The sequence below is a fragment of the Mustela nivalis genome (assembly GCF_964662115.1).
Source record: "Mustela nivalis genome assembly, chromosome: 2".
Lineage (NCBI taxonomy): Eukaryota > Metazoa > Chordata > Mammalia > Carnivora > Mustelidae > Mustela > Mustela nivalis.
Window position 1 is genome coordinate 152,945,147 of NC_139021.1, and position 19,597 is coordinate 152,964,743.

The window sequence follows — 19,597 nt, forward strand, 5'->3', positions numbered from 1 at the left end:
CAAACTGTCTTTCAAAGTGGCTGAAATTTTGCCTTCCCACAGCAATGAATTCCTCTTCTGCATCCTTGTCAGCATTTGATGTTGTCAGTGTTTTGGATTTTAGCTATTCTAATAGAGGTTTTCGTGATATCTCATTGTTTCAATTGACAGTTCCCTAATGGCAAATGTAGAGCATCTTTTCATGTGTTTATTTGTAATTTGATGTCTTTGGTGAAGTGTCTGTTAGATCTTTTGATAATTTTAAAAATCAGATTGTTTTCTTACTGTTGAGTTTTAAGTGTTCTGTATATTGTGGATCAAATTCCTTTAACAGATTGTCTTTTGCAAATGTTTGTTCTCAGTCTGTAAGTTGTCTTTTCATTCTCTTGCTCATCTTTTTTAATGAAGTCACTTACTTCATTCTTCTAAACGCTGCTGAGATTTCTTTGACCTGTTAATTTAGAAGTGTGTTTAATTTTCACATACTTGTAGATTTGCCAGATGTCCTTCTGTTACTGATTCCTAATTTTATTCCATTGTGATCCAAGACCATACTTTGATTTCTATCTTTTTAAATGTATTAAGGCTTGTTTTGTGGCCTAACATGGTTTAGTCTGACAAATGTTCTACATACACTTGAGAAAAATGAGTATTCTGTAAATATCTAGTTGGTTTAGAGTGTTTTCAAACCTTCTCTATTTCCTTGTTGATCTTTTACCTATCCTTCATTGAAAGTACAATATTGAAGTCTCCAAATATTGTTGAATTGTCTGTTTCTCCAGTTCTGTCCATTTTTGCTTCATTTATGGGCTTTATTGTTAGCTGCATATGTGTTCTTAATTGCTAATTAAGCAGTTCTTAATTGCTCTTAATTGCAATTAAGGTCATCCTTTTTGCCATTATAAAATGCCTTTAAAAAAAAACAAAACAAAACAATTTTATTTATTTATTTGAGAGAGAGAGCATGAGTGGGGAGCAGAGGGAGAGGGAGCCTGACGTGGGGCTCAATCCCAGCACTCCAAGATGTTACCTGAGCCGAAGACAGACAGTTAACTGACTGAACCACCCAGGTGCTCCAAACTGTCCTTTATTTCTAAGAGTTTTTGTCTTAAAGTTGATTTTAACTGATATTAATGTAGCCACTTGTGCTCTTTTATGTCTTCATAGACTATTGGTGTATGCTTAGATTAGTTTTTTTTTTTTTTTTCTTTTTTTTGGAAGTAGGCTCAACAGCCCTGAGATTAAAAGTCACATGTTCTACCAGCTGAGCTAGTCAGGTGCCCCCTTAGATTACTTTCAAGTTAAATTTTTCTATTACAATTTTGATTTTATTTCTTGTTATTCTCAAGTAAACATTAATTCAAATTTCTGTGTAAAGTTGAAGATAACCATCACCCTCAAAAACTGGTTATCAGGGGTGCCTAGCTGGCTCAGTCAGTAGAACATGTGACTCTTGATCTTGGGGTGGTAAGTTAGGGCCCCACCCTGGATATAGAGGTTACTTAAAAATAAAAAATCTTAAAAATAAAAAAAGTGGTTATCAAATGTTGAGTGTAAAACTTAGAAGAGAAAAATACTCACTAGGTTAAGAGGAGTGACTCCTGGGAGAAATCTTTCCTAGAGAATCTAGCAAATAAAATTTATTTTGTAATTTTATCTTTTTTTTGTAATGTTATCTTTTTTTTTTTTTAAATAATACTAACAGTGATATCAATAGCTATTATTTATTAACAGGCTCCTCCTATTTGCCAGATACTATGTGGGTCACTTTGCCTATGCTATTTTATTTAAACCTCTCAAAAGCTCTGCACGGTTAGATACTGTCCTTATTTTACAGATAAGAAAACAGATTCAGTAAATTTATTTAATGGAATCCCATGGGCTTCTAGCAAGTAAGTGAAGGAGCCAGGATTTTAAACTGCTGAATTTCTTGTTACTGTCACTCAGTGAGTCAGCTGCCTGGCCACATATAGATAAGAAGTAGTTTCCAGGTACTGTAAGAATTAATAGGGATGTTGTGAATTTGAATTTTTTTGAGATACTGTTAGTAAATTATGTGTATGATTATAAATAAAAATTTTCAGTGATTTGATGCTATTAGAATTGAAGGAGAGACATAGCCAAGAAGCAAAATGATGGCTAGGGGCTTGCACCAACAAATGGTCTTTTCTCTATTTTGTTTGTGTCCATATTTGCCCTGCTGGACATGGCGAGGAATAGCAAATGTTCGAAAGAGAAGATGCCACAACTACATTATCTCTTAGTATTTTTTTTGTCTCTTTTAAGTGTTTGAGTTTACTTTATATATTTTTCCCTCTAGATAATACATTCACATGGACCAATTTCAAAAGATATTGAATATATCAGGGTGTTCAATGAAAGTCTTTTTACCATGTCCACGAGCTATAATGCCAAGTAAGTTTCTTACTTGGAGGCAACCATTGTTAGAGGTTTCATTGTTTTATTCCAGGATGTTTCTCTTTTTCTCCCTCCTGTTCTTTTTTCCCTCTTCTCTCTCCCAAACCCTGAAAAGCTATAAATATTAGGGTAGAGTTAAAGGAATAAACAAGGGACAGGAAAATACCCAGCAATCAGCAACTGTATGAGATCATTTCCATTCCTAGGCCTGAAAATGCATGGGAAGGGATCTATTAACAGAACTTGACAAAAGCTTTATTAGCAGGAGAGAGGCTGTTTAACAGGGTCTGTGGTTTTAGAGAAAGAAATCCCAAATACCTATAGTGAGGGAACCCAGGTGGATGGAGGGGACACTTTTACCACCCTCTGATTATCTAGCCATCCCATTCATTGTTTGAACACATCAGAAGCTAGAGGGCAAGGTTGCCTGGAAGACACATGTTAGGCAAATTGTGCACAAAGCAGGATAGAGAAAGACAAGCAGTAAACCTGGAGAAGCAAGCAAGGTATTGAGCACAACTAGGTTATATGTCAAAATACTACAGACAAGTATACCATAGATCATGTTCTATATTTGCTTTTTTTTCCCCTCAGCAATATATAGTAGATACCATTTTATATTAGTGTAAAAAGAGCTTTTTTTCTTTATAGTTACATAATATTCCATTACACAGATGTATGTATCATTCTTTTTTATTTTTTTTAATTAAAGATTTTATTTATTCATTTGACAGAGATCACAAGTAGGCAGAGAGGCAGGCAGAGGGAGGAGGAAGTAGGCTCCCTGCTGAGCAGAGAGCCTAATGCGGGGCTCAATCCCAGGACTCCAGGATCATGACCTGAGCCGAAGGCAGAGGCTTTAACCCACTGAGCCACTCAGGTGCCCCTGTATCATTCTTTCTGTAACCAGTCTTGTTAATGGTCATAAAGGCTGTTTCTAATCTTTCGCTACTACAAACAGTGCTGTCAAAAACAACTGTGTAAAATAATTTTATGCACATGCACAAATATATCTTTAAGATAAATGCCTGGAGTAGAATTCCTGGGTCAAAGAGTGTGTGCATTTATAACATTAATAGATATCATTAGATTGGCTATTGTAGAGATTATACCTATTTAATCTTCCCAATAGTGTATTGGCGTGCCTGCTTTTCCATTGCCTTTGCCAGCATGCTGCATCAGTATACAGAACTAATTCTATCTACTGCCTTAACATTGATCAAAGCTCAGAAGAATGAATGTTCACTCAGGTTTTTTTTCTCTGTTATTATAAAATATTTGTTGAAAAAGAATATATCGTAACTACATATGAGGAATAAAGACTAATAAACCATCACTTGCTGACCTACCCTTTTGGTTAGAAGTGAGTTCAATAATTTATCATTAAGTAATGACTATTTTATCCACAATAGTACTTTTTTGTCTTAAACTTGTATATAATATAGACACAATAATATAGAATGGACATAATATAGCTACACCATCTTTTTAAAAATTTTTTTAAGATTTTATTTATTTATTAGCACAAGCAGAGGGAGGAGGAGAGGGAGAAGCAGGCTTCCTGCTGAACAGGGAGCCTAATGTGGGATTTGATCCCAGGACTCTGTGATCATGACCTGAGCCAAGGGTTAAGTGGATGCTTATCTGGCTGAGCCACCCAGGCTCCTCTACCCCATCTTTTAATTTTTTTTATATTTTCATTTTTTACAAAACGATTTTATTTATTTATTTGACAGAGAGAGCAGAAGCAGGGGGAGCAGCAGAGGGAGAGGGAGAAGCAGGCTCCCTGCCGAGCAGGGAGTCCAATGCAGGACTCCATCCCAGGACGCTGGGATCATGACCTGAGCCAAAAGCAGAGGCCCAACCATCTGAGCCACCCAGGTGCCCTACACCATCTTTTTTTAAATCAACTTTTTGTTTTGGGACAATTTCTGATTAACAGAAAAATTACAAAAATACCACAGAGAGTTCCCATATATCCCATATCCAGTTTCCTCTGATGTTAAACATTTTCTTAGTGTGGTACATTTGTTAAAATTAACCAGTGTTGTTTTTATTTTATTCAGATTTCTTTCATTTTTACCTCATGTCTTAATTCTGTTTCAGGGTGTACCATATTACGTTTAGTCATGTTGTCTTGGGCTTCTCTTGACTGTAACAGTTCCTTAGACTTTTCCTTGTTTCTGATGACTTTGACAGTTTTGAGGAGTAATGGTCAGATCTTTTGTAGAATGTCCCCGAGTTTGGATTTGTGTAATGTTTTTCCCATTATCTATTGGGGTTACGAGTTTTAGGGAGCAAGACCACAGAGGTGAAGTGCCATTTTCATCATAACACATCAACAACAAATACTGTCAACATTACTTATCACTGGTGATACCGACCTTGATCATCTGTCTAAGGTAGTGTTTGTCAGATATCCCCACTTTAAAGGTACTCTTTTCCTCCTTTATATCAGCTTTTATTGATAATGTTGTATTTGCCTGTTCATCTTTTCTCATCCTTTTTAGTTCTTCAGAGTTATTTTACTCTGTGTTTATTGTGATGCTGATATAGTTGGGCTTTTATTGTCAAATTTTGTATGTTCTCTTTGTACCACTTTTTCCTCCCCTCCCCCTTTCCTTGGGTATCTTCTGGGTTGAAGTGTTTTTTCCTCTGGTACTGTATTTTCCACTTTGTTAATTTTTAAGTTTTAGACTTTTTTCCCTATTTAAATGGCTATCCTTGAAAAGTCTTAGCTTTTTTGTTGTTGTTGTTAAAGTCTTAGCTTTTATCTCTTCAAATACTGCTCCTCCCCCATCCTAGAACTCTAATTAGAGTTATGTTAGACATTTTCATTTTCTTTCATGTCTCTTAACTTTTATGGATTTTCATCTTTGGTCTCTGTGCTGCTGCATTATAATTTCTTCTTAACTGTTACCTGGTTCTCAGATTCTCTCTTCAAGCAATGTCTAATCTGCAAGGGATTTTGTTTTCTATAAATTCTAGTTTTTTCTTAAATTTGCCTGGTAATTATTTATAGTCTTCCATTTTGTTCATTTATAAGTTATCTTGTATTTTATTACATCATTTTTATGATTGGGTTGATAATTCCATTATCTAAAGTCTTTGGTAGCCTAAGGCTGTTGTTTTTCTTCTGGTTCTTCTTCGTGATGCTTTATTTCTCTTGAGTTTGGGGATAACATTCACATTTGTGTTCATATTTGTGAGCTATGGATATCCTGAAGGTGAAAGAACAGATTTGCATCTGGGATTTCTCCTTTAGTACAGTTGGATTTCTAACCTGAAATCAGCATGCCAGTTGAGTATAGTTATAAATTTTTAGAGGAAACTATCCTCATCATCCTATTTTTCTTCTTGAAGATAAGACAGTTTTCCTTGTTGGCTTACTTTGTTGTCATGTGGATTTTTTTTTTTTTCCTGGCTTACCCTTTTACTGATGGTTCAGACAGCCTTTCTGAGGGTCTCCTGAGTCAGCTCTCTAGTTATGTATGGACCTAAAACCTAGCATGACTTGTAAACCCCAGTATTTAAGCTTTTCTCCTTGTAATTTTTTCATTAGATGAAAGGATCATTTGTCATCATAGGATTTCCCATTTTCCGGGTTTTTTTATTACTCACAACCAACCCAAGAGTACTTGGGTAATATGTTGCTCTAGGGACTTCGTTTCCTATCATGGTGGTTAGATCTCACCAGTGAAGTTATATCTGATTTTTTTTTTTAAGATTGTATTTATTTCAGACAGAGAGTGAGTGAGAGAGCATGAGCAGGGCTGGGCATGGGGGAGCAGAGAGAGAAGCAGACTCCCTGCTGAGCAGGGAGCCTGATGCAGGGTTCAGTCCCAGGTGCAGATGCTTAACAGACTGAGCCACCCAGGTGCCCCTATGATTTTTTTTTTTTCCCAAAGATATTCCATAGTTCTTTGTACTTCTTACTATAATATGAGGCATATAATGTGTAGTGTTTTCAAAGGAAACACATTACAACTGACATCTCAGAAATACAAAGGACCATAAGAGACTTATGTGAATAATAGTATCCAACAATCTGGATAACCTAGAAGTAAAGGATAAATTTCTAGAAACATACTACATATCAAGACTAACTCATGAAGAAATAGAAAATGTGAACACACCAACAGCAAGGAAATATAAATCTCCCAATAAAGAAAAACCCAGAACCAAATTGTTTCGGTGGAGAATTCTACTAAATATTTAAGAAAGAATCAATGCCAGTGCTTCTTGAATTCTTCCCTGCCCCCCGCCCCGCAAAAAAAGAATTCTTCCCAAAAATTGAAAAGGAAGAAAATTCCCAAACTCTTTTTATGCAGCCAGCATTTTCCTGCTATCAAAGCCATATAAAGACACTGTAAGAAAAGAAAATCACAAGCCAGTATCTCAGTGAATATAGATTCAGCAATTCCCAACAAAGTACTAGCAAACCAAATTCAGCAGCACATTAAAAGGGACCTACGCCATGACCTGGTTGTATTTGTCCCTGGAATGGTGCAACATCTGCAAATCATTCACTGTGATACGCCACATTAATGAAATGAAAGATAAAAATCATATGATTATCTCAGTAGATGCAGAAAAAAGCATTTGACAGAATTCAACATCCTTTCCTGATAAAAACTCCCACAAAATTTTGTGTGGAAGGAACATACTCTAACATAATAAAGGCTGTATGTGACAAACCCACAGCTAACATCATACTTAACATTGAAAGGCTTTGAAAGCTATCCCATTAAGATCAAGAAGACAAGGGTGCCCATTCTCACCACTCCTATTCAACATAATACTGGAATCCTTGGAATCCTAACCAAAGCAATTAGGCAAGAAAAAAAAAAAATAAAAGGCATCCAAATCAGAAAGAAAGAAGTAAAGTTGTCTGTTTACAGATGATGTCATACATGGAAAATTCTAAAGACTACCCCCAAAAAATGTTAAAATAAATAAATTCAGTAGAATTGCAGGATACAAAATCAACATACAAAACTCAGTCCATTTCTGTACACTAACAAAAAATTATCTGAAAAAGAAAGAAAATCCCTTTTATAATATCAAAAGTAATTAAGTACTTATGACTAGAACTGAAAATTATAAGACATTGATGTAAGAAGTTGAAGACACAAATAAATGATAAGATTTTATGTTCATGGATTGAAAGAATTAGTATTGTTTAAAATGCCCATACTACCAAAGTCATATATAGTGTTCAGTGTAATTCCTGTCAAAATCCCAATGGCATCTTTTACAGAGGCAGAAAAAATAATCTTGACATTTGTATAGAACCACACATGACCCCAAATACCAAAGCAGTCCTGAGAAAGGACAAAGTGGGAAGCATGACATTTCCGGATTTCAAACTTTATTATGAAGCTGTGGTAATCAAAACAATATGGTATTGGCATAAAAAGAGACACATAGGCTAATGGAACAGAATCGAGAGCTCAGAAATAAACCCATGCATATTATGTTCAACCAGTATTTGACAAAAGGAGCCAAGAATACTTGATGGGGAAAGAATGGTCCCTTCGATAAATGGTGTGGGGAAAACTGGATATTCACATGCAAACAAATGAAATTGGACCCTATCTTATACCACTTACAAAAATTAATTTGAAATGGATTAAAGGCTTCAGTACAAAACCTGAAATTATAAAACTAGAAGAAAAAGGGGTTTTCTAATTCAAAGTCTCTTACATTAAGTTTTTCTGGATTCATAACTACTTTCTCTTTCTCTGTACTTGTTTTGGATACAAAGTCTTGTGGATTTTATTCTAGTTTATTCTGACTTTAATCTGTTATAAAATTAGTTTTCCTAAATATGGTTTTCATTTTAGCATGTCTCTCAGGGACTTCCTACATACTGGGTCAAAGATCTAGTCAAGGCTTCTGTCAGTTAACCCTGATCCTAGTGGTATACCAGCTTTAAAAAGAAAAACATGTAAACCTGTTGAAGAGTCTTTTGCCTCAGAAGTTCTCTTAGAATGCCCCCTTTTCAGATCATAAAGACTTCAGTCTAGGTCAAGATTCACTTCTGTTAATCAGTAAGTTCATATGTGCATTCATCAGTTAAAAAACTCTTTGTATCCTTATCCCCCTATAATCTTTACTTAAAATTTAATTAACACATATCTGTTAAGTTTGTACCATATTACTGTACATATACTAAATTTGCCTTAAAGTTTTTCAATTGTTGGGGTCCCTGGGTGGCACAGTTGGTTTAGTGGCTGACTCTTGATTTCAGCTCAGGTCGTGGTCTCAGGGTAATGGGATTGAGGCCCACAAGGGACTCAGCATGAAATCTTCTTAAGATTCTCTCTCCCTGGGGCACCTGGGTAGCTCAGTGGGTTAAAGCCTCCTTTTGGCTCAGGTCATGATTCCAGGGTCATGGGATCAAGCCCGGCATTGGGCTCTCTGCTCGGCAGGGAGCCTGCTTCCCTTCCTCCCTCTCTGCCTGCTTCTCTGACTTGTGATCTCAGTCAAATAAATAAATAAAATCTTTAAAAAAAAAAAAAAAAAGATTCTCTCTCCCTGCGGGGCACCTGGGTGGCTCAGTGAGTTAAGCCTCTGCCTTTGGCTCAGGTCATGGTGTCAGGGTCCTGAGATGGAGCCCGAATTGGGCTGTCTGCTCAGCAGGGAGCCTGCTTCCCTTCCTCGCTCTCTGCCTACTTGTGATCTCTGTCAAATAAATAAATAAATAATTTAAAAAAAAAAAAATTCTCCCTGAGGTACCTGGGTGGCTCAGCATGGTCTCAGGGTCCTGGGATCAAGCCCCGCATCTTAGTCCTCTCTCTCAACCTGCCTCTCTGCCTACTTGTGATCTCTCTCTGTCAAGTAAATAAATAAAATCTTTAAAAAAAAAAAAAGATTCTCTCTCCCTCTCCCTTTGCCCCTCCCCCTGGTGCTCACTCTCTCTTAAATAAATCTTGGGGAGTGGGGAAGAGCCTTCTAGTTTTCTCTTTAAAAAAAAAAAAAAGTGTCTCAGTTGTTTAATGTGCATTTATTGCTTGTCCTTAACTAGATTGGAAGCTCCTTGGAGGCAGAGGCTGGTGTATTAAATTTTATTTACATTTATTTTAATTTAAAGTAAAAATGCTATGTGTACAGTAGGTGCTTAATAGGTACTTAGTAGTTGACCTTATAGTCCACAGATATTCTTTGGGCTGTTCTATTCTATGAGGTAAATTAAGCTTTGCTTTGGCACAAACTATGTAATAAAGAATTACTGTGATGATCTTTAGTTACTGTTCATGGTAATATGCTCTATATACACATGGAGGAATGGTACTCATCTGCTTTGACTCTGGATCTTTTTTTATTCCTCAGGGTTGTTTTGTTTTGTTTTGAGGGCTTTGGGTTAGTTATCTAAAAAATTGCCCAACCAAATATTTTTTCTTCTCTGTTTATAATTTAATGTCTAACTTCTTGTTATTAAGCAAAGCAGTTTATAGCCTGAGTTTGCAGGATATTTATTCTTACATAAAATTGGTAAAACCCCAACCTACAAGCAGAGCAATCAAGGATGACATTTACATAAGCTTGTCTGAGGTTCTTCAACCTGGCCTCTGAAGTCTAGTGTTTAAAGTAGTGATGAATGCTAGAGAAAGAGTTAAAACTCTTTACTGTCCCATTAGGAGTTCCACATACTTTTAACTTATGAGATGGTTGTTGTGATATTATTTCATGTCTTCAATAAATTCCACATTTGTTGACTTGGAACGATATACTTTTTTTTAAGATTTTATTTTTAAGTAATCTCTGCTCCTAATATGGGGCTCAAACTCATAACCCTAAGATCAGGAGTTACATAGGCCCATGTTAAAGGTCCCTTTTTAACAAATGGGTTGAGTCAAATACTTGCCACAGAGTGCTACAGCTAGGTCCTATGCCATTATATTCTAATGTCCTGCAGAACAGGCCAAAGTACCCCAGTGTACTGCCAAGTACCATGTGCTAAGATAGCTGTGGCCTACAGAGTCCCTGAGAGTGATGCCAATCATCATCAAAAGCATTTTTTTAAGCACCTATCTATACATGGTTCTATCCTAGGCACTGTACAAAACGAGTTAAACAGACTTGGCCCCTGCCCCCTGGGAATTTTCAATCTAAGATGATGCTGACATGGACAGACATAAGGATATTGAGACAACTGAACAAACATTGAACAAGAACATAAAGTACTAACATTATGCACAAGCAAAGGGGTAAGTGCATTTTGTGGGATAGTATTAAAGGAAGCCTCATGGGACATGAACAGGGTGGGGTAGAGCAATCTCTATCAGGTTAGATTAGTTTTCATTGGGAAATCGGGTTTTCATACAGACTTCAAGTAGGGGCCAGACATTCCAGAAATAAAACACAATGAAAAGAAGACTTGGAGCAAAGAGAGAAGTTTAGAACTATATTGTTGGACTCCTCATGTTGTCCAAAACTGTAATTCTGGATGGTTCTGAATCTGAAAGTGGGGTTGATGTTTTGGCTTATTAGCAGGTTGGCATTAAAGTTGGGTCTAAATCCAAACTAGTTCAATGCAGAGCAAAAAGCAAACCAAGAAAACCTGGAAACTTGCATAGCTTTTACAAACAGTCTGTTTTGCTTATTAAAACTTATAAACCATTGGTTACTTAACTGGAGCAGTTATTGTCTCAGGAACATACACACGGTTGTCTTGTGAAGCACACCTATTTTTGCTTATTAAATTGTGTTCTGTGTTAGAAACGTTAGCATTCTGGCAACATACAGAAATGATTTCTCAAGAATTGGTGAGAGGTTTTTTGTTTTGTTTTGTTTTGTTTTTAAGGTATCTTTCTATCCCAGAGAAAGGTCGTAGGAATTCTGGTTGTTACAGTAAGCAGTACACATAGATGTTGAGCCCTAAATATCACCTGCCCTTAAGTCATTAATTTCTTTTCTTCCAAGATGTGCCTTTAATACCATGCATACATAAATTTGAATTTAAATCACAGCTGCAACAAATCTACTTTCACAGTGTGTATGCCAGATAAAACTGATTACTTTTTCAGTAGACACAGGCTTAGGAGTTTCCCCAATAGTTCTCAGCTCGCTGTTTGATGTCATTCACATCTGAAATGTGAAAATTTGAATTTACCCAGAGTATTGGAGTGTATTTTCTTTACAAAGGTTCTTTATTGTACAAAAGAATTCACAATAGATTTTTTTTAATTGCAAGATTCCCTAGTGCCCTTTAAATTATTGGGTTTTCAAAACTTATATATTTATACAGAGCTTCTTCAATTGCTGTCCATTGTGTAAATACAGTACATTGAAAATGTAAGTGGTGAACCCCACTGAGACATTAAAAATTCAATAATGCCTTTTTAAAATATTGAAGCCTTTTTATGCCCTTAGGTATTTGACTTGTGTGATGTGCACTTATTCATATTTCTGCCTCCTCATTAGAACTGGGGTTTTATAGGGCTAGTCTTGTCTTTCCTCATTTTCCATAACTCTTTGTGCTGTAATATAACAGTAAGAAGAATCTAGTAACTTGCTATTTTTCTTTTGACCCCAAGTCACGGGATAGTGGTACATGGTAAGCTTCCTAATACAAAGAGTATGATTTAGGGATTGCCATCCATAGAAATCCAGTGATTGTTTTAACTCATTACATAGCTTGCCTAGGTAATCTTTAGCTTTAAGAAATACCTCCCTGGGGTGACAGTTTATTCTCATGGTATGCTTACTACTAAACATTTATCTTTTCTTTTAAATATTAAACTATTCTTGGACTAGACTATCTGAAAGAGCCTGGAGAGGTTTAGGCAAAATAAAGACAGAGGTATAGACAAAATTATTTCAGAATAACTGGAAATAGGAACTATAAAATCTAGCCAGTGTCTTCATTTAATCTAGTGCATCTTTAGTATATGATTCAAGGAATAGGTAGAAAATTTCCAAAAGTGTACAGATTTTTTGTTTTTGCATGCACAAAAAGAATTCACACCCACTGATTCAGGAAGGAAACTGAAAATTGAGTTCATTATATTAGAACCATCTGAGATGTTTAAAGGAAAAACAATTCAGACATCTCTAGATAGCCCATGTTCATGATATATAAAAATGGTAGTGATGGTTTTTTTGGGAGTTGTATTGCTTCACTCCATCAGTAGATAGTTCCAAGTACCCTGTTGAAAGGAGAGAGGGAAGAAGGTACATTGGAAGCATGTAAAATACATTCTTTCCTTTCCAGTTTTTATTCTGAATGGGTTAGGAAATAGTCTTGTAGTTAACTTGGGCTTGGTATAGAATAGTGAAAAAGAAACACCTGTAGATTTTCAAATCATAGTTTTAAATAAGTACCTCAGTAGAGAATTCAGCAAATATTTGAGAGTCACAGGAACTTGGGATTCATCAATAAGCAAAACAAAACCGTTATTTTTCCCATTGAAGCTTGTGTTCTAGTTCAGAAGTCAGCAGACTTTTTTGTTAAAAACCAGAAAGTATTTTAGGTTTTGCGTGTGGCCATGTTCCATATAAAACTTTATTTACAAAAGCGAGCAGCCGGCTGGATATGGTCAATGGCCCATAGTTTCCTAACCCATATTCTTATAGGTAGAAACAGAATGAGTAAATTAGAGTATGATGGGGGGTGATAAGTACTTTGGGAAAAAGAAAAATAGTTCAGAATAATTTAAATAGGGAGTATCATGAGGCAGGAGTTGGCAGGGTGAGTCTCACTGAGTTCAAGAGGAGGAGGAACCAAGAAAGACTGAAAAGTTACTGATTGGTGATGGAAAAAAAAAAACAATGGTGATGTCCTAGAAATACAACGAAGAACCATATATTGGGAAGAAGAAAGGAACATCTGTGTGAGATGTTGCTTCTAGGCCAGATAGGAAGGCTGAGATTACACCATTGAATTTAACTAATCTTGGGTTATTAGTGACCAGTCTGAGTAGTTTTCATGGAGAGAATTGAAGGAGAGAGTGAAAACAGGTAAGTCTTTTGAGGAATTTTGTTGTAAATAAAGCAGAGATGGAGCAGTGAGGGAAGAAGGACCAAGAGAAGAATTTGGTGGTGGTGGTTGTTGTTGTTTTAATATTTTATTTATTTATTTACTTGACAGACAGAGATCATAGGTAGGCAGAGAGGCAGGCAGAGAGAGAGAGAGGAGGAAGCAGGTTCCCTGCTGAGCAGAGATCCCAGGACCCTGGGATCATGACCCGAGCTGAAGGCAGAGGCTTTAACCCACTAAACCACCCAGGTGCCCCAGAATTTGTTTTTTTTTTTTTTTTAAGATAGAAGAAATAATGACCTGTCTGATGGAAATAATCCAGTAAAGAGTAGAGAGGAAATGATGTGGGAGACTGTTGCTGGAGCTGGAGCTTTGAGTTGGCAAGGGAATGGGGTTTGGTGTGTCGGTAGAGGGATTAACTTCAGGTAGGTGTGATGTTGGTAGGTGGGTATGTGTGCCATGGAAAGTCTGGATTTGTCTTGTAGCTTCAATTTTCTGATTAAAGAATTATCAGTAGAGAATATGAAAGTTGAAGTATGGAGGTTTTATATATACCTATGGTTTATGACTTTTAGTACAAGCATTTGAGAGATCTTTGGTGACTCATTAAAATGACTTTTATTGTACCCTCTGAGGGAATTTTAAACTTAACCTAGCAAATACGTATTATTTTAAGGATTAAACCCTACATCATGGGATTGAATAATGATGCATGTAATTCTTGTGGCACAGCAACTGGTATCCTGTAGACACTCAAGAGGTGCTAACTATTATTAGAGGACATAGTAAATATGCTAAATTGAAATCATAGATCCTTTGACGTCCCTCCTGATGTTCTTTCTACTTCACAGTGTGGTCTTTCTTTATACAGTGACTAGTGATATTACTGGCCCCATTGATCAGGGGCTGCATAGATGGATGCTTGTTCTTATGCATCTTAATTATTTTATCATGCTATATTAATTTCTTTGTACAGTAAAAGTGGTTTTTGTATAAAGCATCCTGCTATAGATTGTAATCCTCCAGAAGGTAGGTAATAATTTTTACACATTTCCAAGAAAATGTCTAAAGTAGTAGTTTCAAATATGTAGAGAATATTCAACAGATGTGGTGATTAGTAGATCAGTGTTTCATATTTCTGTGACTAAACTTAGGTACTCAGTTCTTTAGAACTTTCTCTAATTCAAACCTGAGACCATTCCACTATTCTGAAAAATTATGGAGCTAAATTATATTGGACTTTAGCAGTTAGAAAACCTCCAAATATAGCTATTCTAAATACCCTTCGAAGAAAAGTAGTAGCCAGATTTAACAGTAAGCATATAATAATAGAAGTATAATTGGCACACACAGCTATTGGAATGCCATAAAAAACGGCATTGTGATCATTAAAAGAAGTTTGTTAGATGGGTATTTTACGTAAGCGATGAATCACTAAATTCTACTCCTAAAACTAATAGTGTGCTATATGTTAGCTAACTGTAATTAATATACAAATGTGGGGGGGGGAAGATGTTAGAAAATAATACTCAACTATTCCATATTGAAAATCAAAGTAAGATAAATTGACTTTGTATAACTACAAGAAAATAGCCTTGGTTACCTTGACATACTGCACCAAGAAAGTAATGAGTGAAGTCAAGAAGTGATTTTTGCTAAGTACTAGAGAATCTAACCGTAGGCAAGAACTGTTTGGGAAGAGCAAGGTGAAATGGCCATTTCGTTCTTCAGTAGCCAGTGTGAATAGAAGAAGTAAGAATCTATTTTCTTCATAAAAGGAGCTGTGTTCGAACCTTTAATCTTAGGTTTGCTGATAAAGATAAAAAATTTGAAGCTGTTTCCAAGAATTTAGGAAGTGAAACTTGGCTATTTTTGCAGACAACTGAGAAATTCTAACTTTAGTCAAATAGGTTCCCATCCCATCTATAATAGTTACCTCTAAAGCATCAGAACATTCAACTTCATAAAAATATTTAGATCAATGGAAAATATTGAGTAAGTCATTTTCTAAAAATCTGTCTTGTGTTGAAACATTACTTTCTTTTTTTATTATAGGTCCAGTTGTTTACGTCTTGGATCTTGCGGATAGACTGATCTCAAAAGCTTGTCCATTTGCTGCAGCAGGAATAATGGTTGGCTCTATCTATTGGACAGCTGTGACTTATGGAGCAGTGACAGTGATGCAGGTTCACTATTTTACTGTGTTCAGTGATAATATTTTTTATGTGAAGATCTATTAAATAGATTTTTATTAGAGTTTTAAAAATTATTACTGTTATTTTGAACAAGTAATAACCTTCTCATAACTTAAAAATAAGAAACAAATAAGAAATTTATCCCATGAAAAGTCATCTTACTCCTGCCCGTTTGCCCAGATTCCTCCTCACTTCTCCAGCTAGCCACTATTATTAGTACATAATATTCTTCTAGACTTTCTTTGTGCATGTGCAAGAAAAAATAAATTTGTTCTCCCACACACATACCTTTCCCCCCTTAAAGGAAGCAAATTAGAACTGTACCTCCCTTTTTTTTCCACAGTAAACTTTGGATATCTTTTCATATAAGTATGCAGAAATCTTCATAGCATTCTATGTGTGGAATTAGAACAATTAACTAACCAGTCTGTTGTTGATTAGAGGATTAGTTGCTTCCTGTTTTTTGCTACAATCAGTAACTGTTGGTGAAGATTATTGGACTTAAATTTCAAGATTTAGTCCCAGACCTTTGACTTCTCTTTATATTTCTTCTATAAAGATTCCCAGCTATCATCTCTGTGCTTTTTGTGCTCATCTATGTCTTGGCCCTAATTTCTCCTCAAATCCAGTCCTACAGTCATAGTTTGACCCCCTCTTCTTAAATGACCTCTTACGATTTCACACTCAATATTATTGAAATCAGATTTGTTTTTTCCTCAATTTGAAACATCAGTTTATTCCCCATCATAATCTTTCTATACCTTTGATAGCTACTGTTCTTTCCCATCTAATCAGTCTGTATTGTACATTCTTAGGATTACCTTTAGCTCTTTCTACTTCATAGACCTTTATCATGCCACTGACTGCAAGTCCAAGCAATTTTCATTTTTATATTGTTTATATATCTGTAGCTTCTTTTCCACAGTCTTAACCACCTGACTTCTTGTCACTCCCCCATCATACCTGTGGGCTAAAGGAGTCTCTTGATTGGTTTCTCTTAATTTCATTCTCTTCTATCAGTCCATCCTTCTAAATCAGTCTTCCTAAATAATACCTCCAACATCTACTCCAACCTCACCATCTCCTCTGTTACATTATTATATAAACAAATATGAAGAGTACAGACAGAAGACTACACAAACAATATTTTAATTCAGTAAAATGGAAGATCATTTGAAACTACGAAAAAAGTCTTGAGCTGACTTTTGAAGACAGTAATTTGGAATTGTAGAGGGGAAGAAATGATACAAGCAAGGAGACAAAAATGAACGTGTTGGTTAATGGTGACAGTAAAGAAGACCTAAAATTATGATGATACATATATATTGCCATTTAGAAATAATTACCATTTAGAAATGATCTTCACATATACTATCTCACTTGAAAAGATTTTTTAAGCATGGAGTGAAAGAGATTACCTGTGACAGTAGGTAGGTATTGTATGATTTAAGAGTATTGGGAAGACTTTTACTTATCTGAATATATGTAATAGAAAATGTGCCCCACTCTACCATCAGCAGTATTTAGGGGTTTCTTTCTTAACCCTTGAGTGTTCTTTTTCCTTTTGTTCTCTGACTACTCTGAAGTACAAGTAAATCAGATTAAAGAATCAGACCACTATTATTCTTTTTAAGATTTTATTTATTTATTTATGTTAGAGGGAGAGAGGAAATCTCAAGCAGACTCTCCCATTGAACACAGAGCCAAACTTGGGACTCACTCCTTGACCCTGAGATCATGACCTAAGCCAAAATCAAGAGTCAGATGGTCAATCCATTGAACTGCCCAGATGCCCCTAGACCACTATTCTTTTCCCACTTCTCCAGGAACCAATTTTAGGTTCAATCCCTGTTAGTTGTGAAGAATTTGAATGAGACCTTCTGCTTACATTTTTATTGAGAAAACAATAGATAACTTTTTTCCCAGCACCGGGCCAAACACCTTTCTAACATTGTAACAGTCTTGTGATCTAGATACTATCAATTATTCCTAGTTTACAGATTTGGCGAGTTTACATGTCACTACCGCACAGCAAGAAAGAAGCATTAGGACCCCCATCCCTCTTCCTAATCTGGGGCTCCTTAGGTGAAACCTGGTTCCAAAGGCAGTGGGATCGTTTTACCCTGGAACAATAAGACCTTAATGTCCAGTCTAGTTCTACTTTTGTCTCTAGTGTAAAAGATAACCCCCATAAGCATTGCCCTTTCTAAACTTATACTACTGTAAATTATCCTTAATACTGACTAAGAAAACCTATTAGTTCACCACTTTTTTAAAAAGCAGGCTTTTAAAAGGAAGTGCTTTATAAGATCAGGCCTTAGTTAAAACTCTTAGCCATTTAGTCTTGGATATGAAGATCTAGCTTTCAGCTCTTAAGCAGAAAAACCTTTATCTAAACCCACAATTCCTAGGCCTTTATTGTATACACAGTTAACAAACTCTTAGAGAAGATGTTCTCTGGTTCCTGAATCTCACCCCAAAATTGAAGTCTTAAAAATAATCGTTTTAAATCTTGGGGCATAAAACCAGAGTGTACATGATCATGCACAATTCGCTGGATTTGCATTGACCAAAGTTAAATCACCCCCATTACTTAATTCAGCTTTCATTTTCTGCCCTTGAGTCTGACTATAGTAGCAGGTAATAAACTACAGTTGTACTATTCTGTTTCCTTTGCAGCATTTATACTTGTGTGCTTGTTTGGTTTGATTTGATTTTCTCTCACCTCCAAAAGACATCTATTTAGCTTACCGTTTTATCCACAACACCTTGGCTTGTGTCTGGCACATAATCAGTATTCAGTTGAATACATGCATAGTGAGCCCAGCGCATCTCTCTCCACTTCAGATATAATAAGTCGGACAGTGGGTCTCTTGCTACTGTCTATTCTATTTATTTCCTTTTTTGTTTCCTTATTCTTAGACACCAGCTTGTAAGGTTTTTACTGCTACCCATGAGGAATAAACTTTCTCTTACTATAGTTTGTACCTGAATATTCACTCTGCTTTATATTTCTAAACCCCAAATTCTAAAAAGAATAATGTAACCCAACAGGAATTTTTGAAATTTCTGAATTTATTTGCTAATACTTTGATAATATTTTGATAATACTTTGATAATATTGCTAATACTTTGATAATATTTAAATCACATTTAGTTGTAACTTTATAAATGATCATTATATTGAAAATAATAAAATGATATTAAAAACAATGTCCTGAAAAGGCATAGGTGGAGACATAATCTCTGGGCCAGTCCACTTTTGCCACTAGTATGGGATTAGGGTTTATGAAATACAGTGGACCATTGAACAACATGGGGATTAGTTAAATCACCCACATTGCTTAATTAAGCTTTTATTTTACATTGATAACCCCCCTCATGCAGTAGAGAATCCATGGATAAGTTCTGATTCCCCAAAAGCTTTACTACTGATCTCCTGCTGTGACCAGAAGCCTTACTGATAACATAAAGTCAACTAACACACATTTTTGTAAATGTACTATATGCTATGTTACAGTAAAGCAAGCTAGAGAAAAGCAAATGTTATTAAGGAAATCATAAAGAAGAGAAAATAACAGTACTGTACAGTAACTATCAGTAGTACATATATAAGGACCAGTACAGTTCAAACCCATGCCGTTCAAAGGTCACCTGTTCGTGAACCAGACTATTTCGCTTTAGGGCAACTCAGAACTATTATCCTTCACATACAAGGCACTAGGTTTCTCTGTGGAAACACAAGAATATTAGGTACCTATACCATAGTTTTTCATCACTTAGAAGGGGTTAGCCTCCTGCCTTGAATATTACATTGTATTTAGGTAAATTACTGAAGCATAAGCCTGGACTGTATCCCTAGTCAGATTTTAAAAGCATCCATTTTGCTTCTTCCCACATACTTATAAAATTTTTTACCTGAATTGAGTGTGTTGTTTAGAATTTTGGTTTGCTTTGACCATTCTCAGCTTTACCTGATTTCACTTAGAGTAGTCCACCTAAAAAAAGATCTGCTATGGTA

At 35.8% G+C, this 19,597-nt stretch overlaps 1 protein-coding gene across 2 annotated transcripts in view; it reads left to right on the plus strand.

Moving 5' to 3' along the window:
* Positions 1-19,597, plus strand: part of MARCHF5 (membrane associated ring-CH-type finger 5) — a 52,235-nt gene that overhangs the window by 26,811 nt on the left and 5,827 nt on the right. The window contains exons 1-2 of one of the 2 annotated variants that reach the window (XM_082721970.1): positions 10,456-10,610; positions 15,437-15,567. In XM_082721970.1, coding sequence (XP_082578096.1) covers positions 10,595-10,610; positions 15,437-15,567 — 147 coding nt within the window. In that variant the 5' untranslated portion in view covers positions 10,456-10,594. Of the gene's footprint in view, positions 1-10,455; positions 10,611-15,436; positions 15,568-19,597 lie in introns of those variants that run through there. The other variant, XM_082721969.1, reaches the window with a different exon arrangement.